This window comes from Vigna radiata, chromosome 2 (assembly GCF_000741045.1).
Source record: "Vigna radiata var. radiata cultivar VC1973A chromosome 2, Vradiata_ver6, whole genome shotgun sequence".
Taxonomy (NCBI): domain Eukaryota; kingdom Viridiplantae; phylum Streptophyta; class Magnoliopsida; order Fabales; family Fabaceae; genus Vigna; species Vigna radiata.
In genome coordinates this window covers 21,365,206-21,385,443 of record NC_028352.1, presented here as the reverse complement: position 1 = coordinate 21,385,443, position 20,238 = coordinate 21,365,206, and the positions used below count along the sequence as shown (strand labels likewise).

The following is a 20,238-nucleotide window of genomic DNA, read 5'->3' as shown; positions in this document are numbered from 1 at the left end:
GTGAATATAAATTTCATCTTATAAATTTTGTGTGTATGATTAAGTTAAACTTATAATATTCTTCTCTTCCACGATAATAAAAAGGGTTAAATATGTTTTTAGTCCTTATATTTTGGGACGATTTTGGTTTTAGTCTCTCTTTCAAACTATAGTACAATTTAGTCTTTCAACTTTAGAAAACTCTGGTTTTAGTCCTTTTTACCAAATTTTTTAAACTTTATTTGTTGTTTCAAACGCGTTTCTCAGTTAACATTGGAGCAAAAACGTGTTTGAAACAGTAAATAAAGTTAAAAAAATTTGGTAAAAAAGACTAAAACCAGAGTTTTCTAAAATTGAAGGACTAAATTGTACTATACTTTGAAAGAGGGACTAAAACCAAAATCGCCCCAAAGTATAGGGACTAAAAACATATTTAATCCTAATAAAAACAAACGAAAAACTCATATGTAATCAAACACGAAAACAATCCTCACCAAATCCTTTCTTTTTATAATATAATTTACTCTTGAAGTTAATAAAGAAGAAAAATCATATCTTATTATAATAAATGTTAGAAGTAGATTTTAAGCCTAATTCAACCCTATAAAATCAATTTTTAAGGTGAGGTTTGTATCTCACTTATATATTATAAATTCGTCTTATCTTTAGTCGATGTAGGACTTCCAACATACCCCCTTAACACTGAGATATCAACATCTCGTGTGTGATAGTAAAAATTGGGTGATCCAATAGCGGTCCGACAAAAGATGAAATAAAAATGTTCAAGAAACAAGAAATATTGCTAAGATAGACTCTGAACCTGACTATGATATCATGTTACTAGATAAGAAAGGATGAAAATTGTTATGAGTTCACTTCTAACAATAAACAAAATAATATTTTCAGTTAATCACGTGGTTCAAACAATACGTGGAACACACACAAATAAGACACTCAAACAAAACAGTGTGGAGACATTGACTGGTCAGATTGCGTGTAATCACAAAACTCTTACTTGGCTTCAGAATACGACCAAATTCTTTTTATGTTTTTAGCCATAATTGCTGTATAAGGATATCATTAATAAAACCTTCACGATGATAGAAATTCTTACCATGTCAAATAAAAAAAAAATAAAAAACACACACACATGTATATATATAATTGAATGAAATATCCATAGAATTGAATAAGAGGTTGTTTCTATCAAATACTTTATAACATGGAAAAAATTATAGAAAAAGATGTTGTTGAATAAGTGGTTCAAAACAAGACACTATAAAATAAGACCAAAATAATTAATATAATTTATATTTCATCTTGAATTTTTAAATGAATTAAAGTTAAATCTTTTTTTACTAGATGTCGAGTTCATACCTTAAATTTATAAAAACATGGTTCAATTTGGTTAAAACACAGAACAATTTGGTTAAATTTAGATAATTGTTTTGAAATAATTAATTTTTAAATAATTACTGACTTAAGAAAGGATGAGATTTGATTGTTAAAAAAAAAAAAAAAGGAAACTGCTCATTTTATTAAAAAATACTTTTCAAACAATATCGTCCACTTTCTCATATTTTTCATTCAAAAATACATTCGAATATAAACATTTAGTTTAACAGTATCTCAATTATTATTTAATGATTTAAAAGTAATTTTATAAAACTGTAAAATGATATATATTACTGTGAATAGAATCAGAATAATTTATCAATATATGAAGCACGTTAATGATGCAAAAACAGAATAAAAGAAAAGAGAAAAGTAAAAATGTTAAGTTGATTTCATACATGAAAAAGTTTATGCCATTTGGTTGTCTAACTTTGGAACACAATAAGAGGACACAATATATAGCCTTGTAAAATGGTTGTCCCCCTTCAAGTGTTAAGATTTGTTTGGTTTCATAATTTGAAAATGAAGTTTCAAAAGTGCTTTTTGTGACTTTTGAAAACGTTTTTTACCGATGTTAAATGGGTACTATTTGGTTGAAGTGTAAATAATAAATTTAGTAGAGTATGTAAAATTAGAGCTGTTAAAACGAGTAACCTGGTCTACCACGAGTTGGTCTCTTTGTGAGTCAATCCAATCCGATTCATTTATTAGCGAGTCAAAAAAATTTGAACCTCATCCGATCCACCACGGATTTGTGGGTAAACAGGTTGGTTCACTTACTCACTTAATTATAACTTTTTTAAATAAAAAAAATTACAAACTTTTTATAATTCAAATTTAAACAAATTTTACTCTCAAATTTTACTCCCGAGTCTTTTATAAATTTTAAAAATAGGAAACTTAAATAATTTTTTTAAGCAATATAAATAAATAAATAATTTTTTATGAAATTAAAATTAAATTTTAATAAAATAAAATTAGGTAGGTGGGTTGGTGGGTCAATCCGGTCCATCACGGATTCAACCAGCATGAGCCAGATTTAAATGAGCTGAGTTGAGATCTGACCCATATAAAAAAAAAGTACAATTTTTTCAAACTCAACTCGACCTAAACCCATGGTGAACCGAATTGAATCATAGGTTTTGAGCTATGACAACTCTACGTAAAATATATATTATTATAGAATTGAATGGTGTCGGTTATATTTTGTAATAATGAGTTGAAGATATAGAAAATAAAATGTGGTTTTGTTGGTTGTTGGAGAAATTAATGGAGTAACATAGCCATCTTTGAAGGGTCCCCTAGCTTTTAAAAGTCGAATCCCACGTCCACTTGCCTGCGTTTAGTGCAGAATAACAACCTTGCATGCAATGCAAATCTTTATACGATGCTGCTTTTGTCCCTTTTAATGGGACCTTTCTTCCACTATGTCATATGTAGTTACATTCGTGGTGCTCGCAAATTTCGTATTTTTCTTATACCTTTACAAAAGTCCCTCCAATACCTTTTTTTTAGATTGTCACCAACTTTTATACAAAAGGGGTACTTATACTTTTGTTTTCTCTTTTTTGGAAACATATGGAGGAAAATTGGATTCTAATATTGTATCTTTTCTATTCAATTTATTTTTGTTAATAATTGATTTTTATTAATTTTTTAATAATATTTTTTGGCATAAAGTGTTGGAAGTCTTATATCAATTAATTATAAAGTTATTTTAAAAAGTGGATACAAATCTCTTTATACAAATTGGTTTTATGGAATTGAGTTAGGCTTAGTTCACTTTTTTAATATGGTATCAGAATCATGAATTTGAGTCTATCTTAACAAAATTTGTTGTTTGTTAAAGATATTGTTTTACTCGTTATTTAACCATTATTGAATCATCCATTAATGTATAATTCCACACACGATATATATATATATATATATATATATANATATATATATATATATATATATATATATATATATATATATATATATATATATATATATATATATATATATATATATTATATGTGTGTGTGGGGTTTGCTAATTTACGTAAGGAGGTTCTTTAGTTGGTACATTTTAGCAAAATGTACCAAGTTTTAGGTTGCAAAAATGTTCCTGTTAAAAAAGAAAACCAACTTTAAATCCAAGGGTATTTTAATATTTTTAAAATTTAATTTAAAATAAAAAAATAAAAAGTAGTTATGAAAAATCCTGATTGGTCCAGAGAAGTTATTAGCTTTTATTATATATTTTTTAAAAGGTAATTGTTTTTTAAAATAAAAAATAAAATAAAAGGTACTTGTTTTTTTAACTATAAACCCATACGGGTTCTATAAACTCATACGGGTTCTATAAATTCAGAAGTGTTCTATAAAAAGTTATGGAAATAAAAATTGCAAAAAATAAGTTTAAGTCTTGGAAAATAGGTTGTCTATGGATGTGATCCACCCATTTTTAAAAAACAACGTAACTATAAAAATTATGTCTATTTAAAAATATTATAATTAAAAATATTTCCTAGTGGAAAATAACTACCTTTCTTTTTATTTTTTATTTTAAAAAACAATTAATGAGTAACTACCTTTTTTATATTTTATTTAAATTAAATTTTAAAATTACTAAAATACTCTTATATTTAAAGTATGTTTTTGTTAAATAGGAATATATTTGTAACTTAAGTAAATATAAACATAATCTTATAAATCAATTTTATAGATTAAGTTAGACTTAAAATTTATTTCTAACCTAAAATACATAGAATTTTAGTGTTAATTTTTTAAAATACATTGTCTACTGTTTGCCAAAAATTATTGAAAATTGTGGGAATCTCATTTTCTTATTTAATGTATCTCCTTTATGATATGTAACTTAAAATAAACTTTGACTATTACAAAAGGAATATGCTATAGATAACATGTTGGGAGGATTTTCTTATATTTTATTTAACCTTTTTTTTTATCTCAATTTAGCTTTTAACAAATAATCAGTTTAAATATTAAATTTGTTATTACATATTGTGTATCCCTTTCTATAATTTGCTAAAGAAAATATATTAATATAATACATCTCAGCAAGATCGATTACTTAAATTCACTTCCCATCAAACATTCAACATAAAATTATTATAGTACATGATTATGAAAATAAATAATTATATCAATAATTGATTATTGAAATAAATTTAAAAATTATTTAATTATAAACAAACACAAATTATTATTTTTAATTATATTTTTACTATCTTTAAAGACATCTTTTAACTAAAAAATAAAATATTTGTAGGACTAGTTTTTTGTAATTAACACCTAATAGGGTACGAAATAAGATAAAAATAAGAGCATAATAAATATAATTTTACTGATTTTTTTAAGCATACATAATAATAACAAGATAATTATTGAATTAAATATTTATCATTGAGCTAAAGACTGTAGTTAATAATCAAGATATAATTTTCTCTACTTTAGATTATAATCATCTGAGTGTCATGATTTGACTGTGAATTAGTGCACTTAACTTCCACCATAAAATATTTCATATAATTCTAAAAAATGTCAATAATAAACTTATTATAACAAATGATAAAATAATAATAATAATAATAATAATAATAATAATAATAATATGATGATGATGATGATAATTGAACATGATTGTTTTAAAAAATATACACATTATATAACAATAATACAATATTAAAAAAAAAACTAAACAAATCATAATGCATAAAAAATAATTAATCATGAAGATAAAATATTTTTTAAATTATATACATAACTTTAACAATATAAGTACAACCTTTTCAAATACTAAAAGCTTTCCTCATTGCATTGATCAAACATGTGTAAACCTGTATTTGAATTTTCTTTTTTTTTTTAATCTTGGAACAAAAAAAAAAAGACTTCACAATTCCTTAAAAACAATAGCATATTACTTTATAATTTTTCAATAGCCTATTATTTATTTAAATGATCATCTTTTATGTCTAACAAAATTTAAACAATTTATGTCAAAATTATAATAATTATAATATTCATATTCATATTTTAGACAACTTAATTATTAGATTGGAAAACAATTAAAGTTATTTAGGTCTCTTCTAACTATTTATTCTTGATACATGTGTCTAAATAATTACATTTGTTTTTTAAGTCATATTAAACATTATTGTATATTACTCTTAAAAGTCTCACGTCGACTAAGATAAGACCAATTTAGATTATATAAGTGGGGTGCAAACCTCGTCTTACAAGCCGGTTTTGTGGGGTTGAGTTAAGCTTGAAATCCACTTCTAATATGGTATCAGAGTCATGGTTAGAGCATATCCTAACAAGATCTATGTGGGCCTTTTTGCTCCACCCGTTGTCTAGTCACTGTTGGACCACCCATTAATTCTACTCTCACGCTCGAGATGCCTATACCTCACGTGAAGGAGGTGTGTTGGAAGTTTCACATTGACTAGAGATAAGGCCAAATTATAATATATAAATGGGTGCAAACCTCACCTTTAAAGCCGATTTTGTGGGGTTGAGTTAGGCTTAAAGTCCATTTCTTAATATGGTATCAGAGCTAGGGTTGTTGGAGTCTATCCTAGCGAGATCTATGTGAACATTCTGTTTCACCCGTTGTCGGGCCGCTATCGGACCACCCATTAATTCTACTATCACGCTTGAAATGTCTATACATCGACGTAAAGAGTGTATGCTGGAAGTCCTACATTGACTAAGATAAGGCCAATTTATAATATATAAGTGGGGGTACAAACCTTGCCTTACAAACCAGTTTTGTGGGGTTCAGTTAGGCTTAAAGTCCATTTCTAACAATTACGGACATCTCAACTAAGTTGATAATTCAAAATATATTAATCATTTGATATGATATGAAAAATATTATTAAAAAAATAACAAAATATACGGGAAATTAAACCAAACTCATGTAAAAAAAAATACATAACAAATTTTCTTCAAATAAGTAACTCTTAACATAGAAAATTTATAAAGTAACGGTATCATACAAATTTTCTATTTTTCTCCCCCTATTTCGTGACTCTCTTCCATGACTTTATTTAATTAACATTCTAGTCATTTTACTACTTCATAAAAAAAATTGTTGAAAGAATTTTGTTGTTAAACATGTTCATTTAATCAATGACATTCTCACTACAATTAGGCAAAATAGATCACATTATATTATCAAGTGTTAGAATAACTAACTTTAGAAGGGAGTATGAATAGAGTATGTAATTTTTTTTTGTATAAAGCTAAATTAGATCATCTAGTGAGATTAGATCAAACAACACACATACTTTTTATATCAATACACCCTAATATCTTAGGCTACATTTAGTTTTCTTTTAAGCCACACTTAAAAGGTTTCACTGGTCAAAACAAAGATTGCAAAATGAATATACAAACTAGTCATGGTTGAGATTAATAACTCTCAAGCATTAAGAAAAAAACTCTTAGAAAGAGGACGATTTAAGCACAGTTAGAAAAACTTCACAATATGAAGGATTTACAAGATATTTCTCACAATCCACAAAGAAAATTTATGATAACTATAAGACTTAGTAAGAATGTTTATTGTTGATGTATTCTTTTACTTTTAACTTGGTTTATTTATATAACTTCTTGAATTTGATTATTTCATCTATCTTAACTAACACTTGATTATGCAAAATTTTGTATAGAGATCCATTAGACAAGGTCCATCAAATCATCTACTAAATCATTAGACGAGGTCATCAGATTTTCTAATTAAAGACAAAGCCTAAACTTTGTAAGATCCATGATTCTCTTAAACTGTCACAAAAACACATGTTAGAATATTCATATCATATAATAGCATAACATAAAACAATTGGATGATCTATTGGTGTTAAATTTTTTGTTAGGGTTCTTAAGATTAGATTGTCTAGTCTTAACATCAAGGATATTGGTCCTCTCAAATACTTCTTAGTCTTAAAAGTTGCTTGATCCGACATAATGTTGAACTAAAGAAAGTATTGTTTTAATCTTCTAGCTAACACTAATTTCATTGCTAGTAAGCATGCATATCCCATGGATCCCTTTTACAAACTTATGGATGATTAAGGTCATTTAGTAGACAACTCAACTAAACACAGGAGAATTATTGACATATATATATATATATATATATATATATATATATATATATATATATATATATATATATATATATATATATTTCAGTCTACCTTATTACACACCTTACCTCAATATTAGCTATGTTGTCAAACAACTCATTTTAAAAACTTATGGATGATTAAGGTCATTTAGTAGACAATTCAAGTAAACATAGGGGAACTATTGGCATATATATTGATCTACCTTACTATACACCCTATCCCAATATTAGTTATATGGTCCAACAACTCAACCAATTTGTATTGCAACCTTTGGCACACCATATGTAGATTATGCAATATATAATGAGGTATCTTTAGTTTCACTTAGTTTAAGACTCTTAATTTCTAACTTAAATAATTTTACTATTTAGAGGCATTCTTATTCTAATTGACTAGTGACATCAATTAGAGAAAATCAACCAAGTTATTATTTCATCCTTGATTCTTCTTTTGTTTCGTGAAAAAGAAAACAATGTACTATTTCTTGTTCTTCGTCTTAAGAGAGAAATATTGTGCACTTGTTTCCTTGACTTTTAAGTTTCAATGAATTTATTCCAAAAATTCTTCTTTATTTTTCAATGTTAAATGATATGTAATTTCATCTATAATGCCAAAAATCCAAAAGTTCACAAAAAGGACTAAGTACATTAAAGTGGATTGTCATTTTTCTACTTAAGAGGGACTCATTCCTCTAACGTCTATCTCCTCAACTTTTCAACTAGTTGATAAGCCAATGTTCTCTAGTTCTTTTGTATTTTTTATTGAAGATATTGCATCAACTTAAAATAAGATCAAATTATAATATATAGATAAATGCAAACATCATATTACTAAGTTATTTTGTAAGGTTAAATTAAACTTAAATTCTACATTATTGATTTAACTTCAAAGTTATTAAGAGTTTATCCTGATGAATTTTTGGGTCTATCATGTCATTCACTGTTGAGTTCTCCCTAATCAAAAGCTTGAGATGTCTAATTCTATACATGAGATAGTATGTTGGAGATCTTACATCAACTATTGAGATAAATGGATGAAAATTTTATTTGACCATAGTAAATTTCATAAGATTTAGAATCTATCCTATAGTGAGTTTGTTGAACCTATTTTTTTTTCTATTCTTGTATTTCCTTTAACTCAATATACACTCAACATGAGGAAGTATTTAGGATTTCAAATGAGATTATAATATATAAGTGAGAAAAAACTTAATCTTATTAATAATACCTTCATTGTGAAAGAATATGTTGCAAATTCTATATCAACTAGAAATATAACCAAATTATAATATATAAATAGATACAAATTATTTTGTCCAATGAAGCTTAAATTTCATTTTTTAAATTCTGATTTTGAACATCTATTTATGCCCAACTTGGAAATATTAAATTATAAAATAACCACTATTTTTTTGTTGTAAGATGTAAGAAATGTATAAGTTCTTCCTTTTTTTTTAGTCGTCTCTCTCTGTTCCATAAGTTTGTCTATCTAACCTTGTTATTAATAATTCCCTTGGTAGGGAGGAAAAAAAAATAGAAGAAGTGAAAGAAAAAAAAAATGAGTGAAAGTTTTTAATGTAAAATATGAATGGAAGTAAAAATTATTTCATTAAGAAATATATGTTGTGAATATATTTAATATTTTTTAGCAGAGGAATATGCTTTTGCTCCTTTTTCTCATTTTTGGTTTGTTCTTATCGATGATCCCTTTTCTTCTTCTCCTGCTACTTTTATGATTTCCTCACATTTAAATCACTTCCCATGTTTTCCGCCAAGTTTTAGGTCATTGGATTATACATAGAACATTCCAGTTTTTGTCAACATAAAGATCTATTCTTAACTTTTTCAAGATTTTACTTTTTAATTGCATCTTGGAATGCGTTTTTCTTGCTTCGTCGGATCATGATTTTTGTTTAAATTACTTTTGTTTAGGAGGGAAAAAAAATAAATCAATAACCCTTTTTTAATTCATTATTTAACTTTCTAGCTTTCATACGTATTATTCATATTTTCTCATTAATTGATAAAGTTAAACCTCACTACCATTAGTAATGTTAATAAAATTCTATAAAAATTTAGGACTTATCATAGTTAAAGAATATTTAGAATATTTTTACATTTTATTATGTTATTCTTAAAATTGTTAAGTAATTTTGTGATTAACAAAATGATAAACAACAATATATTATATTAATCATAAAACCTAACATTTCTTAACATATGGATTCAAGAAACAGTTAAATGACTCAATCGAAAACTATTCATGTTTTAAATACTCATGAACAAAAGAAAAAATTAATAAGATTTTAATTAATAATATTCAAATTTATGAGAAACTTAAAACTTAATCCAATCTCGTTAAGACGATAAACAAAATAAATTTATTATGTAGGCTTATACGAGAAACAATTTCTAAATAAAATGTTAGTGGTTAAAATGAATATTATATATAACTTATAAATTTTGAGTTACACTAATGTTAATGAGTAATTTAATTTATATTGTCAATAAGATCTTCTATATTGCTAATAACCAAAGAATAAGTTTTTGTACTTATAATTTATCACAAAGTTTATTAATGAAACATTAAGTCATTTATATTTCTTACCGCCTTTATTAGATTATGAGAAATATAAATCATGAAAGTAATGAATATATCTCGTTTCAGTGGTATGAGAATAATAATGAATATTTTGATAATTTATATTAAAGCTTAAAGCTTATACAGTCAGAGAAAAAAATTAGAAAAAAGAAGTAATGGTTAATATTTTAAGAATTTGATGACATCTAGATGTTTTGGTATTTTGTAAGCTCTTATCAAATGGTGCTTTATATTTTTAAACTAAACATGAATTTCTGAACAATTTAGAAATAAAAAGTTGGTAGAAATTGTTGGAAGTCTCACATCGACTAGAGATAAGGCCAATTTATAATATAAGTGGGGTGCAGACCTCACCTTACAAGCCGGTTTTGTGGGGTTGAGTTAGGCCTAGAACCCACTTCTAACATGGTATCAGAGCTATGGTTAGAGCCTATCCTAGCGATATTTGTTGGGCAGATTGTTCCACCTGCTATTGGGCCGTTATCGAAAGTGGGGTGCAGAAGCCGATTTTGTGAGGTTGAGTTAGGCCTAGAACCCACTTCTAACAGAAATTGAGTGGATATAAAACATTAGAAAAGTTTCAATAAATAATGCAAACTTCACTTGAACTCAATATTCATAAAAAAATTTGAATTCAATTAAAATTTGGACTACTTTAAATAACAAAACAAAATGAAAATAGTGTAATGTTAAGGATAAAAATATTATTCAAACCCCCTTTTACAATATTTTTTTATTTCACAAGGACAAACTTGTCGACATCTCATTCTTTTAATAATGAATATTCATAATTGTTTTTTCTACCATAATTAATAAGAAGATTATAATCTAAAAGCCAAACTACACTTCTCTCCTTCACTTTTTTCTCTTCTATTTCTTGATGTGTCTACCGACACTATAGCTATTGTGCCTAACAAGTACCAATATATAGTGATGTTGAATCAACCACAAAATGAGTCAAATACTAAGACTTGCACTCACAAAAATAAAATAAAAAATAAAATGTAAATAACATTTCATTTTTTCTCACTAATTTATATCTCCATTTTCCTTCAACATATTAAAATCTTTACTTTAGGAAATAGAATTTCCCAAGTACTTATAAAAGTAACCTCATATTTACTTAGATATATGATCATTAAATCATAACCAAAATAAATGTTCCAATACTTATACTTTTTGAGCTTATTAGATAACTTATAATCTTTAAACCAACTTTAATATGTTAAATCGGATTGACAGCATGAGAACAATGAAACCAAAACGTTTCTTTCAATAATATGGGAATACATATATTATTAAACAATTATTGATATATAAGAAAAACATGTCTTATCATATTCTAAAGTGAAGGAAAGAAATATTTAAAGTTAAAAAAATTCTTGACTAGGGTTTGGACTTTTGACTTCAGATTGAACCTTTTAATCAAACTTAGTCGTATAACAAACATCATGTGAGAAAAAAATAGGTAAAGGTAAACATAGTCAATTTTTGCCTGAGCTGTTGGTATTTTACGTGAGCTTTGATTAGGGTTAATTATGAAAGTAATGTTCACTTGTTCCTTTCATGTTTGCGTCATGGGCCATAAATTTAGCCCTTAACCTACATTATTGACTCTGTAGATTATCTTTTCTTTTTATTTTTGGTCAAACATTTTTACCTAATTTGCTTTGACAGTAAATAGATTATAATAAATAAATAAAATATGAATCTCATACTTTTAAGGTAAAATTGTAAGTTTTATAGTGAAGTTGAGTTAGATAAACTGAATATAAAATTAAAAACAAATAATAATAAATCTATTTTATTATTGTTCAAAAGACATGAATTAAAAATCTGAAAATAATCATATGAAAAGTTTGTTTACTATATACTAAAACTAAATGTGTATATAAAATATGTGTTATTAATACTATATTAGTCGTAATATAAACAATCTTTTAGACATGTATATGTTGAGATCTCTTTATTAATCTTTTAATTCATATAATTTCCTTACATATTTAGGTAAATTTCATGTACTGAGTTTATCTAGTAAACAGAGTTACAATATCACACGTAACTTAGATAACTAATTTAATGTCCTTCTTATAAGTGTAAATAGATAGTCAATGGTATACTTCTTTTTTATAAAGATCAATTGCAAAATTTGAATCCCTACAAACTTTAACAAACTAGTTTTTATCTTCTTAATTAATGCAACACTTGAAGTTTCTTTTATATATATATACCAGGATTCTCTTAAAAACATTTCTACTCTTCACTAGGATTTATTATGAATGTATTGACCACTCTCAGCATGTCCAATGTTTGATAATACAAACCATGACATACATAAGGCTTATGAGAGCTAATGCTTTTAGTACTCGAGACATTTTTACCATCTCTACTATTGTTTGGACTCATTCATAAAGATATCTTACAATTAAAACAAAATATTTGCTTTTAATCTTGCATATTAAAGAGCCATATACTAGTCTAGTAAAGAGAAACGATAACGGTTGTTTTTGACAATATGCTTCGATTTTTGAACTGAAGAATATACCGATGAGGTAAAAAAGTGGAGGACTTTTGACCTCGATTCAAACCGAGGTAATATGTCAAAGGTCTCTGCTTTGGTTCAGGCTAGAAACCGATGTCAAAGCCTTTTGTTTTTTTCTTTTAAATCACGTGCACTCTAAACTGCCAACCCAACACAAAAGTACATCGTTGGGATACTGGTCCAAAAGGTTCACTCAAAGTCTGCCAAAACGGAGGTGTCAATACTGGCCACCTTGACACTCATGGCCACCACCGTTAGCGCCTCCCTTGCCACCACTCACGCGACTAAAGAACAACCCAAAATCAAATAACCAACGGGAAACCCCAAATTAAGAGACGAAACCCATATCCCAGCCATCAATCTTAACCAAAATTACAAGATTAAAACACCATAACAGGAAAGACCCCAAATTCAATTCGAATGAAACCCTACATCTCAAATCGCAGAAGAAATCAGATCATCATAACAAAAACCCCAAAAATTGAAGAACAACCTAAACCCTAAATCGTAGAATCAACATCACCAAAATCAAAGTGTCGTCTTTTATGCTGCCATCACTGGATACTCAACCCTTCACCCTCGTCGTCATCGCTAGAAGTCACTCGTGACACATCGCCATCGTCTTCTCTCTCCACTGCGACGCCGATTGAACATAGGCTCGGTAAGAACGGAACCCGCGTTTGTTTCGAAGGACGAAAGCTTTCGTGATCCCACCACCACGAGAACGCCCACCGAGACACCGAAAAAGAAAACCCTCGCTGCGACGCTTTAACCAGACCGAAAGAAAAAGAGGGAAAAGGGGAAGAAGAGAGTGGTGTTACCTCTACCTCCTCTTGCATCGCGAGCCAGAAAAAGAAAGAGAAAAAGAGAAGGTCTACCAATGCAATAAAGGACCCTAAAAGTCCACCGCGAACCGCCATCGAAGGCAAGAACATGCCTGAGCTGCGCTTCCACAATGTTTCCATTCTCGCCGCCGTGAGGTCATTGTCTCTTTTCGAGACACAAAACTTCTTGTCCCCAAGACTAGGTGGTCCGCGAGAAGAAAAAGAGGAAGAAGTTGGTTTCTTGCGTTAACTGGAACAAAAAAGAGAATGGGGGAAGAGTTTTCTGATTAGGGTTCTTAGTCTAAACCCATTTAGAAACAAATTCAAAATAAAATAAAAAAACCTAATGTAAAGAACGGTGAAAAAAACCTACGAAAGGATATGGTCTCGGTTCCTTGCCGAACCGAGGGCCTATTCTATTAAAAAATCAAAATTGATCTAAAATGACAAATTTGAAATTTTTTTCAACTTTTTTGCCTTGGTTCTCTTTAGAATCGAGGCCAAATCCCTAACAGTCTGACTGCAACCTTTATGACAACAAACTGCAGATGTGAAATGTCAAAGTCTTGCAGGGATTTTTGGCCTCGGTTCTGCAGACAATTGAGACCATATACCCTATATGGCATCAGTTTTAAAACAACCGAGGCTTATACTGTCAAGAAATTTTCAAAAATGCCACCGCGTCATTTTATGCTTCGGTTTCTGGTTAACCGAGACATAACATGCACAATAATATCTGTTTTTTTTTTACTGGTGACAAGATTTTCAGTAAACAGTTCTTTTAAGAAAGTCAAATCTTCTATCTTTTCTATATAAAATATTGGTTGTTAATCTCAATTCTTCATTTCGAACTCTTTATCCAACTATATATTCAATTCTTTGATTGGAGCCTTATTGGAGACTACCACCAACATTTCATTCAATGCAACAAGATGATAAAATCATTATCGTCAAAACTATTTTAATATAGGTAAAGTGATATGATCTCAATATGGGCTAATAAGGAATGAATTGAATTTCTTGTATCAACACTTTAGCATGTGGACTTTAAGCCTAACTCAACCCCATAAAACCGGCTTGTAAGGTGAGGTTTGCACCCACTTATATACTCTAAATTTGTCTTATCTCTAATCGATGTGAAACTTCCAATAATGCTAATGTTGTAGTCCATTTTCTAAAAAACTACATATATTTTAATATCAGCCTTGTGCAAAATGGGATCCTATAAAGTATACCCCTTTACATTGTCAAAATAGTTCAAGAATATACATTTTTCAGATTTTGGATCCAACTTTGTTCTTTTTTGAGTGTTATATATCACATAAGCATAACAATTAAATATATGTGAGGAAAAAGACTCACTCATCATATGACTAAATTTGTTATTTACATCATCATTGTGTTTTTTAGATTTGTTGATACAACTATTATATTTACTTCTCACGATGTATCTCCCGAAAGCACATACAAATTTGTCATGATATCCTATGCTTTTATCACTACTAAATTCCTTCTCGCCATCTTTAAGGTCTCACCTTCAATATGAATCTTTACACTTAAAGTCATCTAATTGTCCAATTAACAATAAATTATTCTTTAAATCTTTCACATATTGTATCTCTTGAACTATGCATTTAGTATTATCATTCAATTTTACTTTTAGTATGTGAACTTCAAAAATCTCTAAGACATGATCGTTTCCTATGAACATAGTTCGTAAGCATAAAACCAATCCTAATGAAGAGTCATGTGTCATGTTAAAATGGATCAACTATCCAAATATCACGTAACTTATTTCCACCATTAAAGTTTATTATTACTTCACTAACTAGAATATCTTTGTCTTCTAGAGTACTTGCAACACAATTTTTTAAGATTGATACTTTAGAGTCCTTTCCTCCTTTTTTTTTATACCAACAATCTTTCTTTGCATGCTCTCTCTTCCCACAACTTAGAGACTTTGATTTATCACGTGTTTGACTAATAGACCATATTTTATTGATTGTTTGCATTAAACTTTTCACCATTTTTACCTTATTAAATTTTTGTCTACATCAGTTGCCATACAAGTAAGATAAACTATAAAGTAAAAGTTTTACACTAACTTTCAACTATGTTGAAATTTATTATTGAAAGTTGGACAAATAACATATTCAAATTGTTAATGTATTTTGTTACTAATGTGGACTAATTCATTCAAAGAATATAGTTTTATCTTCAAGTTTTCTTAAATATGAAATAATTTAACCCCATAAAATTTGACGAGACTATCCCAAATGTCTTTCATAGTAGTCTTTTTTAGTATGCTAGACAAAATTACATATGTCATTGTTAAATGCAAATTTACAATAACATTGCCATTTGTTTCCTTCCTTCACAATAGTCTTTCTTTAAGTACATCTACACAATTTTCTTTCTTTTTTTTTAAATTGCCTTCCTCTTTAGTTTCACAAAAATAAATTATTCTTATTAAATTTTTTTTCTATATTGTTATGACTTTAAAATCAACTAATGCACTTTCATTATTAATAATACTATTTACTAATAAAATGATAGGAAATTGTGAACCCATTCACTAAGTAAGTTTATAGAAATAGCGAACTAATAAGGAACAAAGTTAAATACCAACTATTTTCTTTGTCATAACTTTTCTAGACATCTAATTCCACACTAATATATATATATATATATATATATATATATATATATATATATATATATATATATGTATATATTATAATATTACGACGATATATATTAGTTGAGCAAACTGTTAAAAGATCTGTAAATGTTATTAATCTATTTTATAATGAACGTGAAGGACTACAAATAATAATTTAAAATAAGTGATTTCATATTTTATAAGAGTAGAAACATAAAAATTAAAAAAAAAATTAAGGCTAACTAATTTTACAAGATATAAAAACATACTTAACTCTTAACTATATTTTTATTATATATTATTTATAAATAACTAATGTAATTTATTCCATTAACTATCATCACTTTCATTATATTTACTACTTTGGAAATATTCTGGCTACGAAATTTACTTTAATTTTGAACTTGTAAAAAAAGAGTTTTTGGCTCCCATTTTGAACTCTGGTTGTGGTTATATGTGTTTAGCTGCATGGGCGGGGCGTTTTAAAGTGGGTTATGAAACTTACACGGGGATTCCACTATTCCGCTTTCTTTTCTTTCTAAGTGATACCATTAACTTCAACATTCTTTGTCATTCAGATTCTTCAAAATTTTCCACTCACTTCCCACCTCTTCATACACAGCTGTTAACTCGCTGTCCAAACACTTCCCAAACATTTCGCGGACAGGATTCTCTGTCTCTTGCTTCTCCTCAACGCTACCTCACGGACCGAGGTTACTCTTCAATTTCCGTTCATCACTGCTTTTTCTCTGCCTTCTTATTTTTGCATCGTTTTCATCATATCTCACTTTCTCACATGCTTATGCTTTTCTTCGTGTACAACGCAATTCTTAATTTCTTCCAGAGAAATTTATCTTCCAACTAAACCTTTGCTTCGGTTATACCGTTAAATTCTAATCCGTGAGTATCAATTTTGTATAGTTTCTTTCTATTTGATAATTCATAATTCTGTTAATGAGCATTTGCATTATAGAAAAGAAAACATAGAGTTCATAGAAGAATGTTAGCCAAAAAAAGAAAAAAAAAACGCTCGAAAACTGCATCTGAATGTTCGCGATTTTGTTTTACTCCATGCAATGTGGTTCATGCATTCGTTTACATTAAACTCCTCTGTCAACTCTGTTTTACTGAAATAGATATTTCGAGTGTGAAAAATCTCCAACGCGTTTGTGATTGAGCACAACCTGTTTGGTATTGTTTTACGTTGGTTTGTTTGCTGGATTTTTGTTTTGTGTTCAGTGTTGTTGACGGAGCGTGTTCTTGAATGCAGGTTGGAAGAAACTGCTGTTGATTATTGAAGCGTGGTGTGTTTAGGAAGAACGAGCGTATGCCTGGGAACAAGTACCCCGGAAACTCGAACCAAATACCGGGTCGTGTGGAACGGCTTCTCAGAGAGAGAGAGCTGAGGAAGAGTGGGAGAGTGATTCAGTTGAAGGAGGTGAATGAGGTCAATGGGAGCAGTGGTGAGGCTTTCGAGAAGGAGAAGGCGCGTTTGAGGGAAGAAGTGAGCGACGCGGGTGATGGTGTTGAAGGGAGTAGGGTGAGGAAGGGGGTGGGGGAAGAGAGGCATGAAACGAAGCCGTTTAGACAGAGGCTGTTGGTGGTTGCTAATAGGTTGCCGGTGTCGGCGGTAAGGAAAGGCGAGGACGCGTGGTCGTTGGAGATAAGTGCCGGGGGTCTCGTCAGCGCGTTGTTAGGTAAGTGGCTGTCACCATGATTATCATCATGCTGTTTATGTGTTTTATTTTCAGCAGTTGGAAGAGAGAGGGCTAAGGTAGCAAAATCTCATATTAATTATTAACTTTTTTTTTTTTTGGGTGATATAAATAGGATATGGGGAAAAGCATTATAACTTGTTTGGCTGTACCAGTATTTTTAAGTAATTAATGAAATCGTGATTTCCAAACATATATTTATTCCATTCACAAGAACCTTACTGAAAGGGAGGGATTGAGTAGAGGTCATATGTTGGTACTTATTTGGTTATTTGATTATCAATACATTTAAGGGAGGAAAAGAATAATTTTATAAATGATGGGATTGTTATAGTATTTGTACTTTTTTATAGAATGGGATGACATCTCAACCTTCATTTAGTTATTTAATTTAATAATTTTAATATAAAAAGTATAGAAAAACATGGATGGATTATGAAATTTTAAAACTCTCTACTCTTGATATTCTTTTTCTTGATTAGAGAGAATTCATGCCCCCAGTTCTTGTATTTTTATTTTTATACTCAATCAAATATCCTTAATTTTAATTTTTCTTTTATTCATTTTCATCCAACATATTTTCTCATTTTTTTTTACCAAAAAGTAGTTCAAGAGTTTTCTATGAAAATAGTTTTTTCTAAAATCAAAATTAGTTTATGTATAAATGAAAGACAATTTTATAGAATTTCATGTGACAAAATTAGTTGTTTCTACTCTTTTTTTATATATAAATATTACTTATTATTGATATCTACTTTTTAAATATTTTTTTCACTATTTGTTATTTTGTAAAGAGAGTAATATAAACATAAGTCAAGGTTATTAAATTAAAAGGAAAAGTAGTTTTTTGCACTTTTTTAATCGAGAGTTTTCTTTATTTACCACATCTCAGTTTTTTCTTGGTGTTAGTTGAATAATAATTACAATAGTATTTCTATTCTTTTTTTCCTTCCAAATTTGTGACGGCTTTTCAAGTCGTAGGACTAAATGTATCAGTGTGGTGGGCGGTGTACGGTCACACCTTTTTTATGTCTGCGCCCATTGTTTACCTTTCGAAATAATAGGTAGTTTGGAGAAAAAGTTTACAGCTTATAGCTTATGTTGAATGTGAAATTTATTTAAATTAAATTAAGAGTTTGGACTGGCTTCTATACATTACTGATTTTTAAACTGATTTGGTTTTATAAATTTTTTTCTATCGGCGATTTTGTTTTATACGTGTTATTATATAATTTAACGATAGTCTAAACATCTTCTATAGAGTTAGTACAATCTAATTAAATTCTAAAAATAATTTATTTAATGATTACATTTATGCAATTTCTTTTAATTATTTCAATGAGATTTAGAGAGAAAAAAAAATATATTAAATTACTATGTATGACTAAGCTTACCGTCTTCATCTGCTCTAACATGATTATGTTCTTTTACAAAGGTGTGAAGGAGTTTGAGGCAAGGTGGATAGGTTGGGCTGGAGTGAACGTGCCAGATGAGATTGGACAGAAGGCACTTACTAAAGCTTTGGCTGAAAAGGTATACGGTTAAATAACTCAGTTAATTGAGTGCTATGTTGCTGTAAATATTTTTGTATATCTTCAATTTTTGTGAGTATTTTTATTGTTATAAAAATTAGTTCATGTTGGCAATATAGAGAGCGTAAATTTAAAAGTCGTAGGTATCATAATTCTTAATTAGTTCTAGTTGTTTTATACAGACAGAAATTAAACACTTATTAACATGCAACATGTTCCCGTCGTTGTTTCCCGCGTATACTATATTCAGTGGAAGAAAATGTGGTAAATAATTCATGAAAATTGTTGTGCGTTGCAGAGGTGTATCCCTGTATTTCTTGATGAAGAGATTGTTCATCAGTATTATAATGGCTATTGCAACAATATATTGTGGCCCCTTTTCCACTACCTTGGACTTCCACAAGAAGACCGCCTTGCCACCACGCGCAGTTTTCAGTCTCAGTTTGAGGCATATGAGAAAGCAAATCAGATGTTTGCTGATGTTGTAAACAAGCACTATGAAGAGGGTGATGTTGTTTGGTGCCATGATTACCATCTTATGTTCCTTCCAAAATGCCTAAAGAAACATAACAAAAAAATGAAAGTTGGATGGTTTCTCCACACCCCTTTCCCATCTTCTGAAATTCACAGGACACTGCCATCTCGTTCAGAGCTCCTGCATTCCGTTCTCGCTGCTGATTTAGTTGGGTAAGTCCTAACTGGCTCCTCCATTTAGCAGTCATCCTCTGGTATCATTATTATAAATTTGATACGGGCACGTGCTTTGATAATAAAATTGTTTCAGGGGACCTTTTGAAAATTTGGGTGGATATATAAGATGCTGTCATTAGACTCAACCTGTAA

The 20,238-nt window shown here is 28.7% G+C and overlaps 1 protein-coding gene across 3 annotated transcripts in view; it reads left to right on the top strand.

Moving 5' to 3' along the window:
• Positions 1-7,060: 7,060 nt before the first annotated feature.
• Positions 7,061-20,238, top strand: part of LOC106756262 (alpha,alpha-trehalose-phosphate synthase [UDP-forming] 1) — a 30,479-nt gene continuing 17,301 nt past the window's right edge. The window contains exons 1-4 of one of the 3 annotated variants that reach the window (XM_022778781.1): positions 7,061-7,149; positions 17,419-17,845; positions 19,299-19,396; positions 19,694-20,082. In XM_022778781.1, the coding sequence (XP_022634502.1) occupies positions 17,476-17,845; positions 19,299-19,396; positions 19,694-20,082 (857 nt within the window). In that variant the 5' untranslated portion in view covers positions 7,061-7,149; positions 17,419-17,475. Of the gene's footprint in view, positions 7,150-16,650; positions 16,862-16,911; positions 17,049-17,418; positions 17,846-19,298; positions 19,397-19,693; positions 20,083-20,238 lie in introns of those variants that run through there. The other 2 variants (XM_014638608.2, XM_014638606.2) reach the window with 2 other exon arrangements.